The following is a 20001-nucleotide window of genomic DNA, read 5'->3' as shown; positions in this document are numbered from 1 at the left end:
GTGTGTGTGTGCGTGTGCTTTCTTCAGTGATATCAAATCAGTGTGTGCTGTGGTGTGTGTCTGCAGGTTGTTGGAGAGTGATGCTGCAGACCAGGCCTGTGTCTATCTGACTTCAATTCTACATGAAAACCCTTTAATGCTGACAGAGCTGAATCTGAATGGGAAGATACCAGGAGACTCAGGAGTGAAGCAGTTCTGTGCTCTACTGGGGGACCCACACTGCAGAATCAAGTCTCTCAGGTTAGTAGTTTAATTAGTTTGACCAACAAACAGGTAACTGACATGAGTGATCATGACCTGAAGTAAGCACTGTATGTCAGATCTAATGAAGGTCTCTTGAAGCCAGTAGTGGAGGAATCCCAAACTCTGCTGAATGTCTGATGACATGGGTTACACTTCTGACAAGAGTTTACTATCTCATTGATATCTTGTATGCAGAAACTGTTCATGTTTGATGCTAAAGTGAGAGGTGGAGAGAAGAAGTGACTGGAGGAAAGTGTGATGCTGTAACGCCACATTATGTAATAACGGTACAATATGCAATAATGTAACAAATTATTACATAAAGCGGTGACGATTGCCGCATTGTGTAATAATTTACGCATTTCGTAATACATTTCTTGAACGCATTTCGTAATAACTTTTGGTAACACTTTATAATAAGTACCCCTTTTTAGGCATTACTTAAGGGTTAGTTAAGCCTTATTTTACCATTAGTTAACCCTTAGTGAATCACGAGTTAATCATTATGTAAGTATTATTTCTCATTTCCTAACTATTATCTACTACCATTAGTAAATGGTTAGTGTGTGCTGATGTAACGGTTCGCTAAGCAAAGTTAAACTTTAGTTAATCCTTATTTTTAACATTAAATGACCCTTAGTGAATCACGAGTAAGTCGTTATGTATGTGTTATTTCTCATTTCTTAACCATTAACTAATACCGTTAGTAAATGGTTAGTGTGTGCTGATGTAACTACTCGCTAAACAAAATTAAGCATTAGTTAACCCTTAGTGAATCACGAGTCAGTCATTATGTATTTCTGTGAAATTATTAAGTACTGTTAATTAATCATTCGTCTATGGTGATTTAACTTTCTGATAAGCATTAGTAAACCATCATTAAAATGTCTGATAACCCACCTTTATTCCTGAAAAAAAACATCATCTCTTTGTTGTCTCCTACCACCTAACCATTAACAAGTACTATTAGGCATGTATGGTAACGGTTTGTAAACTCTTGCTTTAGCATCAGTGAAGTCTTATTTAACCCTTTTCTGTGAAACTCTTTCCATGCCTACTTAAGTAGGCCTATATCTGGGGAACTTCTCTGAAGTGAAAACCTTTCCATGCTTTCCAAAACATTAACAAATGACTTGATAAACATTGCTTATGCATTATCAAGGAGTTACAACTCATTACTTAAGTATATCTGGGGAACTGATCTAAAGTGAAAACCTTTCCATGCTTTACAAAACGTTAACAAATGATTTGTTAGGCATTGCTTATGCATTAACAAGAAGTTACAACTCACTACTTCCGCATATCTGGGGAACTTTTAAAGATAAAACCTTTCCATGCTTAACTTTGCTTAGCGAACCGTTACATCAGCACACATTAACCATTTACTAATGGTAGTAGATAATAGTTAGGAAATGAGAAATAATACTTACATTATGATTAACTCGTGATTCACTAAGGGTTAACTAATGGTAAAATAAGGCTTAACTAACCCTTAAGTAATGCCTAAAAAGGGGTACTTATTATAAAGTGTTACCTAACTTTTTTCTCATCTTGTAATAAATTATTACAAAATGCGAAATTTATTACGGAATGCGGCCGCAACTTTTTTTTTGATGGAAATGTAATAACATGGTGCATTATGTAATAAACTATATGGATATGTATTTTCTGCACTTGGATTCACTAGGCACAACACACATTAGTTAATGAATATTCCAAGGAACCCATCCAAAACGCATACAGTGAAGCGCGCTCCCTACAACGCAACAGGTTATTGACCAAAAAGAAATATCATCGCCACCAGCAGTCCCGTCCTTTATTTTTTACGACAGTTCATAGATGTATGAACTGCACCCACTACACAAATGTTACACAAGCCAAATCTTTTGTGGATACTACAAACCCCAACTCCGATGAAGTTGGGACGTTTGGTAAACAGTGAATAAAATCAAAATGCTATCATTTTCAAAACATTCAATCTATTCATTAGATGGAGAATAGTGAAAAGACAACATATTAAGTGTTAAAACCGAGAAAAAATATTGTTTTGGGGGACATTTGTACTCATTTCTAATTTGATAAATCCAACACGTCTCAAAAGAGTTGGGACGGGGATCAGTGAAATTTAGAAAACATCCAAATAAGATAAAACAACAAAGAAGAACATTTCAAAATGAATTGTACTGACGGACAATATAGGTGTCCAGGTATAAGATCATCACAGAGAGGCTGAGTCACTCAGAATTAAAGATGCAAAGGGAATAATTACCATAGTTATTACATACATTTTTGAATTCCCTTTGATTTACCACGATTGAGTGTATATAAGACATATTTTTGTTAATAAAATCATTGTATAGGTTCATGACATCATGAAATATATATTGGCTGTAGTCTCACTCTAATTCCTGGAGTGCTAGAGCTATTGAAAATTGACCATATTAAGAATGCTTAATGCATGAAAATGACACAGGGGTTTAACATTCTCCTAAGCACCTGAGCTCACTTGAAATAGACACAGAAGACATGGGAAACTGTCCTTTGCTTACAGAAGTCAGCAGAAGTTGTAGAAGTCCATTCTTTTTGACAATAATAGAGCATTGCACATCCTGTGCTACAGTGAAAATGGACCATCCAACTTGTGTTAGTGCTAGCTTCAAAAGTCAGCCTCCATGATGCATGCGGATGCAGTAGTGCATTGGTTAAGATGTTCTCACTCATCTGTAGAGTTAAATACAGTGCTGAATGGTATAAATGGGTTTTAAACAGCAAGAAAAGCCACTCATGCATTATATTTTGAAGGGAGATCTTCGATTACTGCCACATAGTAAGGTCAAATTGCATTCTCTACTATGTTTTAACAGTTTGGCTCCATCATAAGGACCAGCATGTGATAAAATGGTGGGTTTTTGGTCAAGACCTGTCACGCTGTAAGCACTACAGAAAGGAAAACATTGCAAAACATGACAAGGAATACACCCACCATTTAAGCTGGTGAAATCATGTCCAAGATAGGAATTAACACTGTTTTTTTATATAAAATCATCTCATCGGTTAATGTATTTAACTGTTAAGTGTTGTCTTTTGTTTTGTTTTTAGTCTTCCTCGACATTTGCTGCCATTTATTGTCCCCGTCCCAACTCTTTTGAGACGTGTTGGATTTCTCAAATTAGAAATGAGTACATATGTCCCCCAAAACAATATTTTTTCTCGGTTTTAACACTTAATATGTTGTCTTTTCACTATTCTCCATCTAATGAATAGATTGAGTGTTTTGAAAATGATAGCATTTTGATTTTATTCACTGTTTACCAAACGTCCCAACTTCATCGGAGTTGGGGTTAGTAAAACCACGAGAGAATATGGACAGAGAGATTTCATTAATTGCAATTCTACATTTGTCATATACCGCCTAACTTGTCCTTGCGCTGAAGGGTTATTTTATATCGGACGCACAAAAAGGCGCATGCGAGATAGGCTAGCAGAACATAAATATGCTATCAGAGTGGGCAATTTTGACTATCCCATGGCGAAACATTTCAATGAATACCATGGTAAAAATGATTCTCTGCTGCGCATACAGGGCGTCGAACATATCAAATCTCTTCCGAGGGGTGGGGACAGGCTAAAAAGACTTCATCAGAGGGAGACTTTTTGGATACACCAACTGGATGCCATGCGCTATCCTGGTCTAAATGAGGATATTGATTTTACTTGTTTTTTTGTGATGCTTATTTGTACTTCTGGTCATTTTTTTCTGTGGCATCACTTATTACCCCAGGCTATTTTTAATCTTTGTTTTCTCTGGTGTGCGCAAATGTGTGTAGTGCGTAATGGGTCACATGTGGTGATGTCACTATTTAAGGGAGGCCTTTCTTTTCAATGGTGAACGTAGCCCTGATGAAGACCTGGTGAGGTCGAAACATGTCGGCTTTTTAATGTAACCCCATTTAAGGCTTTTTAATGTAACTTCCCGTTTGGACACCTTATTTTGGAGTGCCTGGATGAACTCTTCTCTCTACATGAACTGATACCCGATATCCAAGAGCACCCAAGAAACTTAAATGAACAGACTGAAGACTGCTTGAGCTTCCAGCCACCTGTGTGCCTTTCATTGCCAAAATAATGTTCTGACTTTTATCTAAATTATTTGGTGATATCCCTCACAACAGTGCAACAGCACATAGGCCTAATGGCGAGAGTTTTTCCCTCAGCACGTAATGAAAGCTAATCGGACGTCCAATGACAGGTGGTGCTGACGGACAGCGCATGAGGGAAAGAAGTTGCAAACTTGATCGTGTTCGGTTTCGTCAGTCCAACGGAACACTTCTGGCTATAGAAAATGAATCTGTATTGCAACAAATCTAGTTAGGCCTAGGTCTATATAGGCTATCCAAGATATTTAATTTAGACAGAATCCTTTCAAGCCGTGCAGCATCAACGTGGTCATATAGCCTACTGTCTGCACTTGTTCCGTTGCCTGCCTCATAGCAGAGAAGGAATTGCTGTTGTTGAGGGTTTGTAACGTGGATTATCAAAACTGAAGACTTGATTTCTTCTATTGATACCTTTTTGTTTGGTATAATTACGGACAATGCAAATAACTGATTTTTGTGACGTTCGGACATTTTTGGAAGGAATATAATCGAATTAGTCCCGCCGCTTGGGTTATTGTTTTTCGCGTGCATGTGGATGAGCATAGGCTATTGCATTTGATTGCAGCCTAATAGGCCTACTGAACAGTGGACTGAAATTGAATTGAATAGGACGTAAGCATACCTATGTAATTTTTAACAAGAGTGGCATTTTTCTCGGGTGCTAAAAAGCAAAAAGCACCATGGTCAGACCCTGGCGCGCAAGGTCATGTAGGCAGACATGAAAGACTCACTACTCCACAGGCAAATATCGGGAAAAATTAAGCACCACCAGCATGGGCAGCTCCCCACGAGTCATGGTTGGTCTTTTCCTGGGGTTTGATTCATGTTGTTTGGGGGAAAATATTAAAATAGCATTTGTAATGGTAAGAATATTTCCAAAGAGCCAAGATGGGGCTTAAGATCAATATGGGCCAGGTTTGTCTCTGTGCGCGCGCACACACACACACACACACACACACACACACACACACACACACACACACACACACACACACACACACACACACTCTCTCTCTCTCTCTCTCTCTCTCTCTCTCTCTCGCCACATATTTAATGTCGCTGTAAATTGGTGTAATGTAGCAGAAAGTGCGAGACATTCGCTGGCCTCGTTGCACGCAACACGTTGTGAAATTTCTTAACGGTTTTAACCGCATCATTCGCGACTCTCAAGCAGTTTGAGAACTGAGAAGAATGAGAGAGAGAGAGGGAAGTGACTACCATGTCACTGAGACTATGTGTGTGTTGTGCCTAGAGAATCCAAGTGCAGAAAATACATATCCATATAGTTTATTACATAATGCACCATGTTATTACATTTCCATCAAAAAAAAAAGTTGCGGCCGCATTCCGTAATAAATTTCGCATTTCGTAATAATTTATTACAAGATGAGAAAAAAGTTATTACGAAATGCGTTCAAGAAATGTATTACGAAATGCGTAAATTATTACACAATGCGGCAATTGTTACCGCTTTATGTAATAATTTGTTACATTATTACATATTGCACCGTTATTACATAATGCGGCGTTACAGATGCTGTCGGATAAATCTGAAAGCACCGTATATCAGATCTAATGAAAGTGAAAGTGAAAGCCCATTGGCAAACTCCAACTCCCATTGTCATTGTGACACAGCACTCCACAGCACACAAGTGCACACTGCACACAACGAAATTGCATGTATGCCTCACCCGTGCAAGGGGGCAGCCCTCAGTGGCGCCCCATGGGGAGCAGTGCGGTGGGACGGTACCATGCTCAGGGTACCTCAGTCATGGAGGAGGATGGGGGAGAGCACTGGTTGATTACTCCCCCCACCAACCTAGCGGGTCGGGAGTCGAACCGGCAACCTCTGGGATGCAAGTCTGACGCCCTAACCGCTCACCCATGACTGCCCAAGAGACCCTAATGAAGGTCTCTTGAAGCCATTAGTGGAAGAATCCCAAACTCTCCTCAATGTCTGATGACAGTGGTTACACTTCTGACAAGAGTTTACTAACTCATTGATATCTTCATCCCCCCCATTCCCAAATTTCAGGCTTGATAGCTGTAGTCTCAGTGAAACAAGCTGTAAAACACTGGCATCTGTCCTCTGCAACGCATCCTCAAAGGTGAAGAAATTGGACCTCAGTGGCAACAGAATTGGAGATGTTGGAGTCAAAGAACTTTGCAGTGGATTGAAGAATCCAATCTGTGCATTGGAAACACTCAGGTAAGACATGTTAGCAGACCATTTGTTGAATCAGTCAAAAATCAAGGGCAATGTGATTAGAAAATATTTTACATCGAGTAAAATATTTTAGACGTGTCTGATAGGCCAGTACAATTGGGTATAATTAAACTGTGATCAAGTATTATTTGTGTGGGTGTACTTCATGAATGGGAACATTTTGAGGCATCTACACTCAAAACAAATAAAGCTTTGATGACCAGAGACAAGGTGTTGCAACCTCTTCATGGCAAGTAGGTCTAAGCAAGGAACGATTACGCTGAAAAACATCATCATGTAAACTTGGGACATGATAGTTGTAGGTTAATATTAGGCTAGGGTGGCAGCGGTGGAATTTGTGGAAATTTTGACTGGCATTGTTTTTAAAAAAAGCAGGCTGACATGGAAAATCCTCCCGACAGTTGTTAAAGCCTTGAACGCGTCCTAAAGACTGCAACCTTGCACAACCCAATTTGGACCTCCAACTAATAGGGCTACTTGTTTGATTTTGATGTCCTCTTAATTTTGAACACACCACTTCACTCACTTTATGAGGGTCTTGTAGCCTATATGATTATTAAGGTGCCCTGCCGTCAGTTGTCAGGAGGTTTGCTGTTTCCTCCGGTGTAAAGTCTGGTATTTAATTTGCCAACAATGACTCCAGTCAATAGTGTCATACTGCTGCAACACTATGTAGTCCCACCCTTATAAAATGCAACTCTTGACATCAACACAGGTCTTGCGATTGGTAAGTGGTTTTTGGAGACACTGACGGTGCGCTTCACTACGAGGGCAAACATCAGTACTTAAGCACCACAAATGTGAACAGCAGCCCTTAAGAGCAACATTAAGAAGAATATTAGAGGTTGTGCACAAGCATTCATGTAAGATGATGTTTGGGAAACAGACGTAGAAAATCTAAGAATGCTTGTAGTATCCATAGTAAACAAAGACTGTCAGGATGTTGGGACATGTGTAAATTATCCATTGTTATATCAGGGTACCAATATATGGAATAAAATAACGAGAGGGATGTTGCTAAATAATATTTTGGAGATGTTAATGATGTGGGCACTGAAAGAACTTTGATGTCAGTCATCAACAACAGACTCCTCTCTTCTCCAGATCGTCAGACTGTGGTGTAACAGGAGAAGGATTTGCTGCTAAATAATGTGTTGGACATGTTGATGATCAGTTGATGCTCCTCTATTCTCCAGATTATCATGCTGTGGTGTAACAGGAGAAGGATATGCTGCTCTGGCCTCAGCTCTCCAATCAAACCCCTCATCACACCTGGAGGACCTGGACCTGAGAGGAAACGACCCTGGACACTCTGAAGTGAAGCTACTTATTGATTTATTACAGGATCGAGTCTGTAAACTACAGACACTGAGGTCAGATGTATTCATGTTCCATATGTATTATATATCTAATTATTTAAAGACTTTAGGAACACACACACACACACACACACACACACACACACACACACACACACACACACACACACACACACACACACACACACACACACACACACACACACATGCATACACACACAGACGCACACGCATACACACACGCGCACACACTGCAAATCTGCACAAAAACCTCTGTGATGTGCTAGGTCTGACAAACACACACACACTCATATGCACACACACACACACGCATGGACACACACACACACACACACACACACACACACACACACACACACACACACACACACACACACACACACACACACACACACACACACACACACACACACACACACACACACACATACAGACACACACACTCAGAGCAGCTCATCAGCAGCTTGAACTGAGGTCTTTCATCAGGGTGTGTGCGTATGTGTGTGTGTGTTTGTGTGTGTGTGTGTGTGTGTGTGTGTGTATGTGAGTGTGAGTGTGAGTGTGAGTGTGAGTGTGTGTTTGCCAGCAGTGGTATCAGATCAGTGGTTGTTTTTTAATTATTGTATGAATCATGCTATACAAACAAACATATTATTATTATTATTATTACTATTATAATTATTATTATTTCTGTTGTGGTGTCTCTGCAGGTTGTTGGAGAGTGATGCTGCAGATCAGGCCTGTGTCTATCTGACTTCAATTCTACATGAAAACCCTTTAATGCGGACAGAGCTGGATCTGGATGAGAAGATACCAGGAGACTCAGGAGTGAAGCAGTTCTGTGCTCTACTGGGGGACCCACACTGCAGAATCATGACACTCAGGTTAGTAGTTTAATTAGTTTGATCAGTATAATGTGTAACACAGGAATGACTGCAGTAAACATATAGCAAAATATGGGTATAGCAAAAAGCCTTACATCAGTTAACAATAGGGCCGTCAAAAGTAATCGATGCGGCAAAGGATCGCTATCCACGGCATTGACGATTCCGCATCAATTCGGCCACAAGCCGGATCGATTCGGTGTATTAATACATTTAAAATAATCATGAATCAAAACAAACAAATGAAAAAAACACAAAAACTTCCCAAGTAGCCTATATTCAACACAAGAAGGGGGTGGGTCTGGATGTCTGAGTACCCGCGCCTCCCATTTTGCCTCATTATTATATACAGTACTGTATATTAGGGCCGTCAAAACTAATCGATGCGGCAAAGGATCGCGATCCAGGGCATTGACGATTCAGCATCGATTCGGCCACAAGCCGGATCGATCCTGTGTATTAATACATTTTTAAAAAATCATACCCGCACCTCCCATTTTGCCTCTCCGCCCTCCCTGTCTTTTCTTTGAATTTCGGTTGCGCGTGCATCACTACATCCAAAGGGTTGGTGCTGCCCACTCTCTCTCTCTATCTCTCTCTCCACATGAATTTCATCAACATCTAACCTATTCCGTGTCTTGTTCTCCGTTCTCCCAATAATCAACGTCTTTGAAAGCGTGACATTAAATCGGCATTGCACGTCATACATTTTTTAAACAAATAGGCTAGGGACAGCACCGCTCGTGCTTATAAATCGACGTGGCTCAATGACCATATTCATAGACCGTGCTCTCCACATTAAAGGGATAGTTCGGGATTTTTGACATGAATCTGTATGGCATCCCCATCACCAGTGTTATGCATTGACACTGACTTACCCCCGGCAGCATCCTGTGGGCAGAGTTCTCGTCCAGTTTTGGTCCAGGCGAAAGTAGTCCGGCAGGTTTGCTGGACCCATAAAAATAAAACGTTTCTCTTCCAAAAACATTATGTGTTCAAAAGAGTGATATTTTTGAATCCCATAAAGGTTGTCAAACAAAAAGTCACATCTCGTAATCAGTTGGCACTATTTTCTCTCGGTTCGTATCAATGCGCGCGACACCGCAACCTGACAGCTAGGGCCTACCTGTTTGATTCGAGATTGTTTACTCACTCGGCAAGATGTACGACTATGAAAGCGACGAGGAATTCATCGACTTCGACTCAGAGCCAAAGGGATATATGTATGAACCCGGGTATACTGACGATGAACTAAGACAAATGGAGTTAGATCGGGCTGAAAGAGAAGCGATAGTAGAAGCTGAAGCTGGAGTCACAGCTGGACCTGCGGTGTCCAGGTTGGCTAACAAATCTTGGTGCACTTGTTTGAAGTGCGAGATAATGCAGACAGAAGTGGAGTGTTACTGCTGCCACGAGTGGGAGTTAGTTATGCCACAGCTACAAAACCTGTCCATCCATGAAGATGTCGGCGGGACGGCTGCTGCTGTCTGCATCACCAACAACAACGACATCCCTGCCCTCCTGAATGATGGCGTCTTGAGGACCTTCTTCCATGTTCCCAAAATCAACTGGAAGAGGCGTCCCAGACCAGCTGGACCCGATGGCCAGTTGTCTGCAGAGTAAGTGTTGACTCCTCATTTAGATGATGTAGGCTAGGCCTACAGGCTGTTTCTATTTTAGAACGTTATAAAAGTGCTCAAATAGGCTATGCATTGACTTTAGAGCTGTGTTTTAGTATTCTGATTAGTAGTCCAATAGGATAGGACAGGAATATCAGTACCGTCATGATAATGTTATTACATTATGTGTTGTATAAGCCTAACTTATTATTTCATTTTCCTTAGAAACTTCAATGTAAAAGAAACTTGTAACAGCCTTCTGAGCTTCACCATGCCTGTAGACATCTCCCTCTTTACTGTCCTAAGCAGTATTTCATCAAAATGTTGTTATTGACTTACCATTCCCTGATAAAAAAAGTTTCAATCACTTCATCTAAATGTAGGCAATAAATATAGCACAACACCACAACTGACAAAATCCTTTCAAATACACTTACAACACACACATATTGTATTGCCATATAAAATATGCACCAATTTATGTTGTTTACAATTTCAGACAGTACAGGCTGATTGCCTATCGCATCGTCCTGGAATGGGGTTTACAAGGAGAGAAGCTTGGTCCAGGCAACAGGAGAGTTCTTCCTTCCTGTGTGGTGGAGCTAATCAGAAGAACCTATCCATCACCAACTGGGCAATATGCAGGTTTCAAGGAGTCAGTGGATGCACAGCAATTGTTTTAAATATTTTAATTCACACATTGTAGATGTTTTACTTATATAATTTTGACTGTTTTTCTACATTTTCTACTGTTTTTCTGATTTTCTAGAAGTTATTTTACACTACAAATGTTAGAAATTACTTAGACTAAAAATGACTAAAGAACTATGTACATACATTTAAAAAAAATAAAACTATGTTCCCCAAGACATCAGTTCTGCCCTACAAAGCAAAAAGGCAGTAACTGTGCAGAGCTCAAAACTGAGTCAGTTGACTTTAAAATGGTACTGCAATCTGGTTGAAGTGTTTTTTTGGGAGATTATTGCCATGTGACAGTTTTGTTACTTTATATTACCAACTTTTTTGAAGATCAATCATTTTATTTAACTTTGGACTTTGATGTATATGGCATTAAAGTCATAGTAGCTCATTGTAAATGGCAATGCAGTTACTGCCTTTTTGCTTTGTAGGGCAGAGTTGTAATGGTTTTGATTACGCTTCCATTACAATAACAGTTATGAGAAAATGGGGGGGAAATAATGAAAAGAAAGAAGAAAAACAACGACAAAAGACAATCACAAGAAAGTTTTTTTTTTCAGTCTCAAACGTCAACATCTGTATCACCAGTAGGTTCAGTTGGAAAACGGGATTCATGTTCTGCTACCAAGTCGGTCTTGTTCGGCTTTGGGGGCGATGTTGGCTGGTATGCTGACAGGAGGATGGATGAAGAAAGCAGGATCTCCAATCCTCACATTCTTGTCAAGCCGCCGTCGAATGACCCGTTCCACCAATCCTTTACGAAACTCCTGCGTTGTTGGCTCATACAGCTTTCTTGCAACCCACTGGTTTGATTGCCTTGAGTGAATGACATTGTACTTTTTCTGTCCTGGGAATAAGAAGAGTAACACAAGAATGATGAGGATAGTTTATGTCCATTACATACTGTGATTTGTGTGGCCCATGACTTGAGGAATGATAGTAAAAAAAGCTGTAACTAACATACAAAGAACAAAGTTATAACATGAAAGTCATCTATATGAAAATTACATAAATCTGAGCTCAAACAAATATTACTATACTTATACTAAATATGACTAGCATTATGATTACTGTAATCCTAATTGGTTCGGTTCCAGGTCGTCATAACTATAGTTCTGTCAGAACCATTTCAGTCAAGAAACACAAGAGAAAAATATAAATGAAATTTCTTATATTGAAATTATGAATTACATTTGGCGGTATAGCTGTTTGGAGGAACCCCCCCATTTCCATTAGCAGCATGGAAATGCATTGAGTCAGGGGGCAGCAGCAGTTTAGGGAATGCTTACCCCAGCAGGACAGGGCGAGAGATAACCCCCCATGAACAGAGCCAAACGACGTGACAGAGAACATGTCACATTATACACGACAAGGTGGAGCAGGGGAGCGGTGGGTAGCAAAAACTGAACAACATACAGCTGAGAGGAAGTGGATAGAATTAAAAAAGGCGTGCCGAAGCTGTGTGGCCAATGGCTGGGAAGAAAGATTATCAGCTGAGGGAATGCACCAGGATCAATTAGGAATGAATGAGATGAAGGGGAGGGCGGCAAGCTTCTTGACTACCATGGCCTGGCCAGAACTGACGTTAGTACTTTTATTTTTTTACCTTGAGCACCAGCCAGGCTCAGGCGCAGACATATTTCTTTCAGGTGTGCGTGCATGAACAGAAAGACAGATACCACTTCAAAAGTGTCAGCGCCAACCCTTCTATTGTGGAATTTCAATTGAATTCCTTGCGTTATTTGCATTTTTTTTGAGATCTGATACATTACATCTTTTGATTTTGACCTTTTGGCATTTTCTGCAAATAAATGAGACATTTCACTAGCTTACATAAGTAAACAAGTTGTTTTACTGCAATACATACTGTAAATAAGTAGTAAAACAATAATACATTTTTGAAATGGTATTTCTTTCCAGAGCTGTGTGTGTGTGTGTTAGCATGCTCACCAGATCGAGTACAGGCATGCTGACGACCAACACTGTGGTTGTGGTCAATGATACTCAGCTGGAGCCTTGCTTGCATGGAGACATACGTGAAATGGCGCCTCTTCTCAGCGTACTTCAGCATAGAGCTGTGAAAGACTTCAAGGGCCCCTGAAAGACAAAAAGTACAGTGGTACAGTGTTTACAATCATGCAAAACTTCAAAGGAAAGGTGACACACTGAAATATTTCCCTTAGAGGTATTACTACTCGTGTAACTGTATTCAAACTATTGCTCACAAGTTTATCCACACATACCTGTATGCTTGAACAAAGTCAATTGACTTAGGTCTCTCAAAAGATTTTTGTCAAGTACAACACTCTTCAGAGCGTTCCAGGCAGGACATCCCTTCTCCAGCCATTTTTTTCGCCGCTGTTGGTCCTCGCTGAGGTCGTCGTGGCGACATCTGTACTCCTGCTCATTTTCTTCCCAACGGTGGATACCACACACATGGTAAAGGATAGATGTCCAGCGGTGTTTCAACTCCTATTTGAGGACAATTGGAAACTGCTTAGCAATTTTCTCTGGAACATTTTTGACACAGAGTATGCACATTTGAACATGCTTTTGTATAGATCATCATCAGCTATGAAGGCTTGCATTTTTTTATCCCTAATCTTGAACCTTTGCTTGTTACATTTTTTCAAGAGTAGAAAAGACGGATTCACAATGAGTGTTGCTTCCGAACTGAATAGGCTGGTATCATAGAAGTGTAAGTAATTTGAAATTACATTGCATTGTTGTGGTGTTCCTTTTCTGTTTTGGACCAGTGTTGGTTTTAACAAGGCAAAACATCATTATGACAGCGTGGCAAATTCATGCAACAACATGTCTATGACCATCACCTTCTCATCGCCACCGCAAGAACTGCACGACTACCAGAAGTGATTGCCCAGAGACTTGATCCATGGCTGCAGGTCCCGGTTTTCCTTCTTCCTCGCCAATGCAGTTGCCTTCTTCTTCACACCTAATTAATGGATAAAAAAATAAAATGAAAAAGCAAAACCTGATGAAATATTTTTTCAACTGTAATAACATTACAATACACTTTCAATTATTCAACATCTTTGCATGTTTTATTTTCATATGCAAAGGTTCAAACGTGAATATTTCACATAATAAAGCAGTGTATACTGTCCAAGTAATGGTACCTTTTGCCACATGCCATGGGTCAAATTGATGCCTAAGCTCTGGATAGGACTCCCTCATGATCTTCCGAATTGATGGAGCCCGGTCAGTAGTAACCACGTCAACACCAAGGCCGGAGTCCAGCAGACGATCCAGGCCCCTCCGGAAACCAACAGGCTCCATTGCCGGTGAACTGGTTGCCTCCTATACCTGTAATGATCAATGTAACAGGAAATACAGAACAAACCTGCAGAGAGGACTGCAAAAAGCAAAACATAGTGATAAAACACACTCAATAACTTACTTGGCAAAACTGTTCATACTTTACCTGAATTAGATCCGACATGATGACTTTCTTTGTTGCATCATCCATAAAGCTGTAACAGGTGTATTTGGCACTGTAACCGGGGGAATCAGATCTGTGGATGACAAACAAGGAAGTTACTTGTGGAGTGATGGCTAACATGATTTGATATGAATTACAATGTAAGAGGACAACTAACTACATATACTGTATGATCCGCTATGGGAATACCCACCTTGCATCACCACAGATATCTGTGTGTCCACCAGCAGCTACTGTTTCCTGGAGTTCTGACAAAATCTCCTCTTGCATCTCAGTATAGGCTTCGTGAATAACAGGTATCATATAGGTGGATTGTAGTGAGTAGTATGAGGTCTTCTTTGGCAGTTGCAAATTCAGAAGATCAGCCCACTCTTCAATTTCATTCTGTGTTGTTCCTGTGAAAATAATGGTTGCTGAGGATACCAGATTGTTCTCAGGTATTCCACGGACATCAGGACAGGACTGCCACACTCCTGTATGGTGATTGATGCATGTCGATTCTATTTTGATTTTTGATCCACGGCTGGTGATCTTCTTCTCACAAATGGATACCCCGCATGTGTGACAAGTTGTGAACAGATCCATTAGGCATGACTCGTTCACTATCCACTTCCTTTCAGACCAGTCATCTCTCCTTTCTGCTCCCGCAATGTTGTCGGAGGAAGATGATCTTGTGGATGTGCCCTCACTGCTCAAAGGAAGGAATGTGCTGTCATCTCTGTCTATGTGTCTCTATGGGAGCCATTGTGTTATCCAGGGACTCAGATGCAGCTGCTGAGCTTTGGTTTTCTGACTATGATATAGAAAAAGAATAGAGAGAAAGCAAAGTAGAGTAAATTGACTGACTGGCCGCACTTGTTTATAGTGTGCAAAGGGCCTCATGCTCAGTATATTGACAATGTCAAATCATTACCTTTCTATTCAGACTACATATAAATATGGGCTTACCTGTGACAGTCTCCAGGTCGGAGACCGGGCAATATATATTCCAGAAGCTGATGGTTTCCTGCTTGGACCTGCCTCAGCTGGGCTGGTGAGCACCATCCGGCACTGTTCCTGGTCCAATCTGGACTTCAGGGGGGATGACTGAAACAATGGCTCTTCATCTGCGGGGGTTGCGGCCTCAGATTGAGCAATTTCAGCCATTCCAACAGGAGCGCACGCCTTTGAAAACATAATTTTTTGCATTGTGGGAACAGGAATCTCAGTCAGGTTTTAGAAACACCAACAGTAACATCAGCATTCACTTCCTACAACAATGACAGATATGTTACAATAATTCCACTAAGAAACATTTTCTGTTTTCAGAGTGGGCAAAACATATAGCCAATTCAAAGCCTTTCAAAGTAAGAACTTCGTGTTCTTCGTGTCCTGTTTTGACTTGTTTCCAAATGACACTCGTGCAAACAGCTGCCATACCGTATGCTATTTTATGAAAGACAGGGCTTCGCTCGAGGCTCGATGCTCATGGCAGACGACAGCAGAACACAGACACCTACTGACTAATCTGACTCATCGACTAAACAAGGGAACACCAGCGTACAAAACACTTGTGTTCGAGGAAGACGCAGAGGGGTCAAAATGGAAGTCCCTTTGCGCCCAAAACAGTAAACATACAAATAAAATAAAAAACCTCCGGACGTCCCTGCTACTTCTAGTAGCTGGGACGCAGCCCAGTTTGTCTTGTTATGCTAGCCTAGATTCTACACTGATTGAAAACATGGAGTATGCACCAATACAACATCCACACGTCAACGTAAGCATAGTTGCAGACAGTTGAAACAACAGCCCAGATATTATGTTTAGTAAGCATTACGGGTGGTATTGCACTGAGTGATTGATTGTTATGTTTTATGATCAATTTTCTCAATATTGCTTTGGCATAACCCTATACATCACCGTTAGGATACGCACGGATGCTACATTAAAAAATCATTAGTAACCTAGTTTTATTACCGGTGCAGGAACAGCAGATCTCTTCAACATCCTTTTCTTCTGTCCTGGGCACGATGGCACATAGTCATCGTCGCTGAAGTGCGCACTGCAAATGCGAAGCTTTTTTATTTTCGCCATTCTGGTGTCAATATGGTATCCCAAAGAGAGTAGCCACAGTTGCCTGAGTGCAACGTCCATCACAGGGAAGCGATGGAAACTGAGAGTCGATTCGCCATCATCCTTGTTGCCACAACCTGGATAATTGCAAGCCTTCACCATGTTTACACACACAGCTTGATATAAATGTTTGAAAATATCGCAGAGCCTACTGAACTTGGCTAGCTATAAAGCTAGCTCGTTGGCGTTACCTGTTTGTAGCTAAGTCGTAAGCACTGCACTGAAGTTAGCTAGAAAAGTTGGATCGCTGTCAGAATGACGGCGCGCACTGATACGAAGTGAACTGAGAGAAAATAGTGCCAACTGATTACGATATGTGACTTTTTGTTTGACAACCTTTATGGGATTCAAAAATATCACTCTTTTGAACACAATGTTTTTGGAAGAGAAACGTTTTATTTTTATGGGTCCAGCAAACCTGCCGGACTACTTTCGCCTGGACCAAAACTGGACGAGAACTCTGCCCACAGGATGCTGCCGGGGGTAAGTCAGTGTCAATGCATAACACTGGTGATGGGGATGCCATACAGATTCATGTCAAAAATCCCGAACTATCCCTTTAATTTCACCTAGGCCTACCTCTACCCTATTCCCTGTCTCGTTCTCCGTTCTCAATAATCAACGTCTTTGAAAGCGTGCCATTAAATCGGCATTGCGCGTCATACACGTTTGAAACAAATGGGCTATGGGGACAGCACCGCTCGTGCTTATAAATCGACGTGGATCAATGACCACATTCACCGTGCCCTAGCCTACATCTGCATGACATGAACCTATGATTGATAATGCAAAAAAGTTTCTGGAATCTTTGTCTTGGAGCACTTTTGTGTTCCCACCAATGTCAAAATCAAAGTTTCGCCCTTGGTGCCCATGCTTTTCAATTTTCCCCCGTTGTGGACGAATGGGATAACACAGCTTGGTTTCATTTTTCGAGTGGATCACACATGGAATAATTCGCAGGCGTTTTACTGCCATCTGGTTACTTTTCTTGTAGCATCCATCTTAGGTCGAGAAACTGGCACCAAATATCTGGTTTGCAAATTAAGATACCGACCTCCAGAAGAGACACTGAATAATAATACAAAGTAGACCCATGCGTTTACAAAATATCTATAGGCCTACAGGTCCTTCTCAAATAATTAGCATATTGTGTTAAAGTTCATTTTTTCCCCATAATGTAATGATACAAAAATGAACTTTCATATGTTTTACATTCATTGCACACCAACTGAAATATTTCAGGTCTTGTTTTGTTTTAATATTGATGATTTTGGCATACAGCTCATGAAAACCCAAAATTTCCATCTAAAAAAATTAGCATATCATGAAAAGGTTGTCTAAACAAGCTATTAACCTGGTTACATCGAGGAGACAGCAGGAGATAAAGCGTCTGGTCCAGGAAAGGAGACAGCTCAAGAAGGTATGGAGAAAGTCCACAGACGTAGAAAAGGAAGGCATCAACGCACTCCAAATGGACATCAAAATCCGGCTAACATCTCTACGCAAAGCGGAGACCTTGAGGAAGCGCAGAAGGAAGAAAGAACGCACTAGAACAAGGTTCTACAAAGATCCTTATGCATTCCTGAAAGGCCTTTTCTCAAGTGAGAAAAGTGGATCCCTAAAAACAACTAAAAGAGACGTGGAGGACCACTTCAGGAGCATACACTCTGATCCAAAACGGCATGAACATCTCGCAATTCCTGCAGATATCCCACCAATCGCACCCCCAGAACATCAGTGCGACGTTGGCCCCCCGACTTGGAAAGAGGTGGAAAGGGTGGTCCACCGAGCAAGGACGGCGTCAGCCCCAGGACCAAATGGGATACCGTACAAGCTGTACAAAAACACACCTGATGTCCTAAGGTTTCTTTGGAAGTTGATGAGGACGATATGGCAGAAGAAGACCATTCCCAAAGTGTGGCGGAGGGCAGGAGGTGTCCTAATCCCAAAAGAGAAAGAGGCAGAAACCATCAGCCAGTTTCGACCAATCTCTCTACTTAACGTAGAAGGCAAGATGTTCTTTTCGGTGATGGCCCAGAGAATCTCTGCATACCTGCTTAACCACCAGTACATAGATACATCTGTACAGAAAGCAGGCATATCAGGCTTCCCTGGATGCTTGGAACACTCCAGCATGATCTGGCACCAGATTCAGGCAGCAAAGGCAAGGAAAGATGATCTACACGTCGTCTTTCTTGACCTGGCCAACGCGTTTGGATCAGTGCCACATGAGCTCCTTTGGACTGCCTTCGAATTCTTCCACATCCCTGGACATATTACAGCTTTGGTTAAATCCTATTTCCAAGACCTGCAGTTTTGTTTCACCACCACAGAGTTTACCACCACTTGGCAATGCCTGGAGGTCGGCATAATGGCAGGCTGCACAGTCTCTCCCTTGGCCTTCACGATGGCAATGGAGGTAATCATCCGAACCTCCAAATGGGTGGTCAGTGGACAAAGGCTCAACCCCAGTGCCCGGCTCCCTCCGCTCAGGGCATACATGGATGACATCACAACGCTAACAACCACAGTACCATGTACCAGACGTCTGCTCAGGAAGCTACAGGAGAACATCAGTTGGGCCCGTATGAGGATAAAACCATCTAAGTCTCGCAGCATTTCAATTGTCAAGGGAGTGCTGTCAGACCTCAAGTTCTTCATCGGGGAGGAACCAATTCCTACGGTTTCTGAGCGGCCAGTCAAGAGCCTTGGGAGGTGGTTTGATGCGAGCCTGAGGGATAAGGAGCAGGTAGCACAACTACAGAGGGACATACACGATGGAGTACAAGCCATTGAAAACACAGAGCTTCCTGGGAAGCTGAAGATCTGGTGCCTACAGTTTGGCCTGCTTCCCCGGGTGCTGTGGCCTCTCACACTGTATGAGGTGCCTATCTCAACAGTTGAAAGGATGGAGAAGGGAATCTCCAACTACATAAAGAAGTGGTTGGGAGTCCCACGCTGCTTGACATCCACCGCCCTCTATGGAGATTGCCTCCTCAGACTGCCGCTCACCAGTCTTACGGAGGAATTCAAGTGCGCCAAGACAAGACTCCAGGTGATGCTGACTGAGTCCAAAGACCTGATGGTGAGCAAGAACGCCCCAGCCATCACAGCAGGCCGCAAATGGAGACCAGCTCAAGCTGTTGAGGAGGCTGTGACAGCCCTCAAGCATGCGGACATCGTGGGACATGTCCAGCATGGAAGAGGAGGTCTGGGACTAAATGCTCACCGTCCAGCTTGGAGCAAAGCCTCAGCTGCAG

The 20001-nt window shown here is 41.7% G+C and overlaps 1 protein-coding gene across 1 annotated transcript in view; it reads left to right on the top strand.

Annotated features, from left to right (window-relative positions):
• Positions 1–8872, top strand: part of LOC134437463 (NACHT, LRR and PYD domains-containing protein 12-like) — a 35991-nt gene extending 27119 nt beyond the window's left edge. The window contains exons 12-15 of the mRNA XM_063186955.1: positions 67–240; positions 6436–6609; positions 7824–8000; positions 8678–8872. Of these exons, the coding sequence (XP_063043025.1) occupies positions 67–240; positions 6436–6609; positions 7824–8000; positions 8678–8864 (712 nt within the window). The 3' untranslated portion in view covers positions 8865–8872. The remainder of the gene's footprint in view (positions 1–66; positions 241–6435; positions 6610–7823; positions 8001–8677) is intronic.
• The last annotated feature ends 11129 nt before the right edge of the window (positions 8873–20001 follow it).

This window comes from Engraulis encrasicolus, chromosome 21, assembly GCF_034702125.1.
Source record: "Engraulis encrasicolus isolate BLACKSEA-1 chromosome 21, IST_EnEncr_1.0, whole genome shotgun sequence".
Taxonomy (NCBI): Eukaryota; Metazoa; Chordata; class Actinopteri; order Clupeiformes; family Engraulidae; genus Engraulis; species Engraulis encrasicolus.
This window is presented reverse-complemented; position numbering and strand designations above follow the sequence as displayed.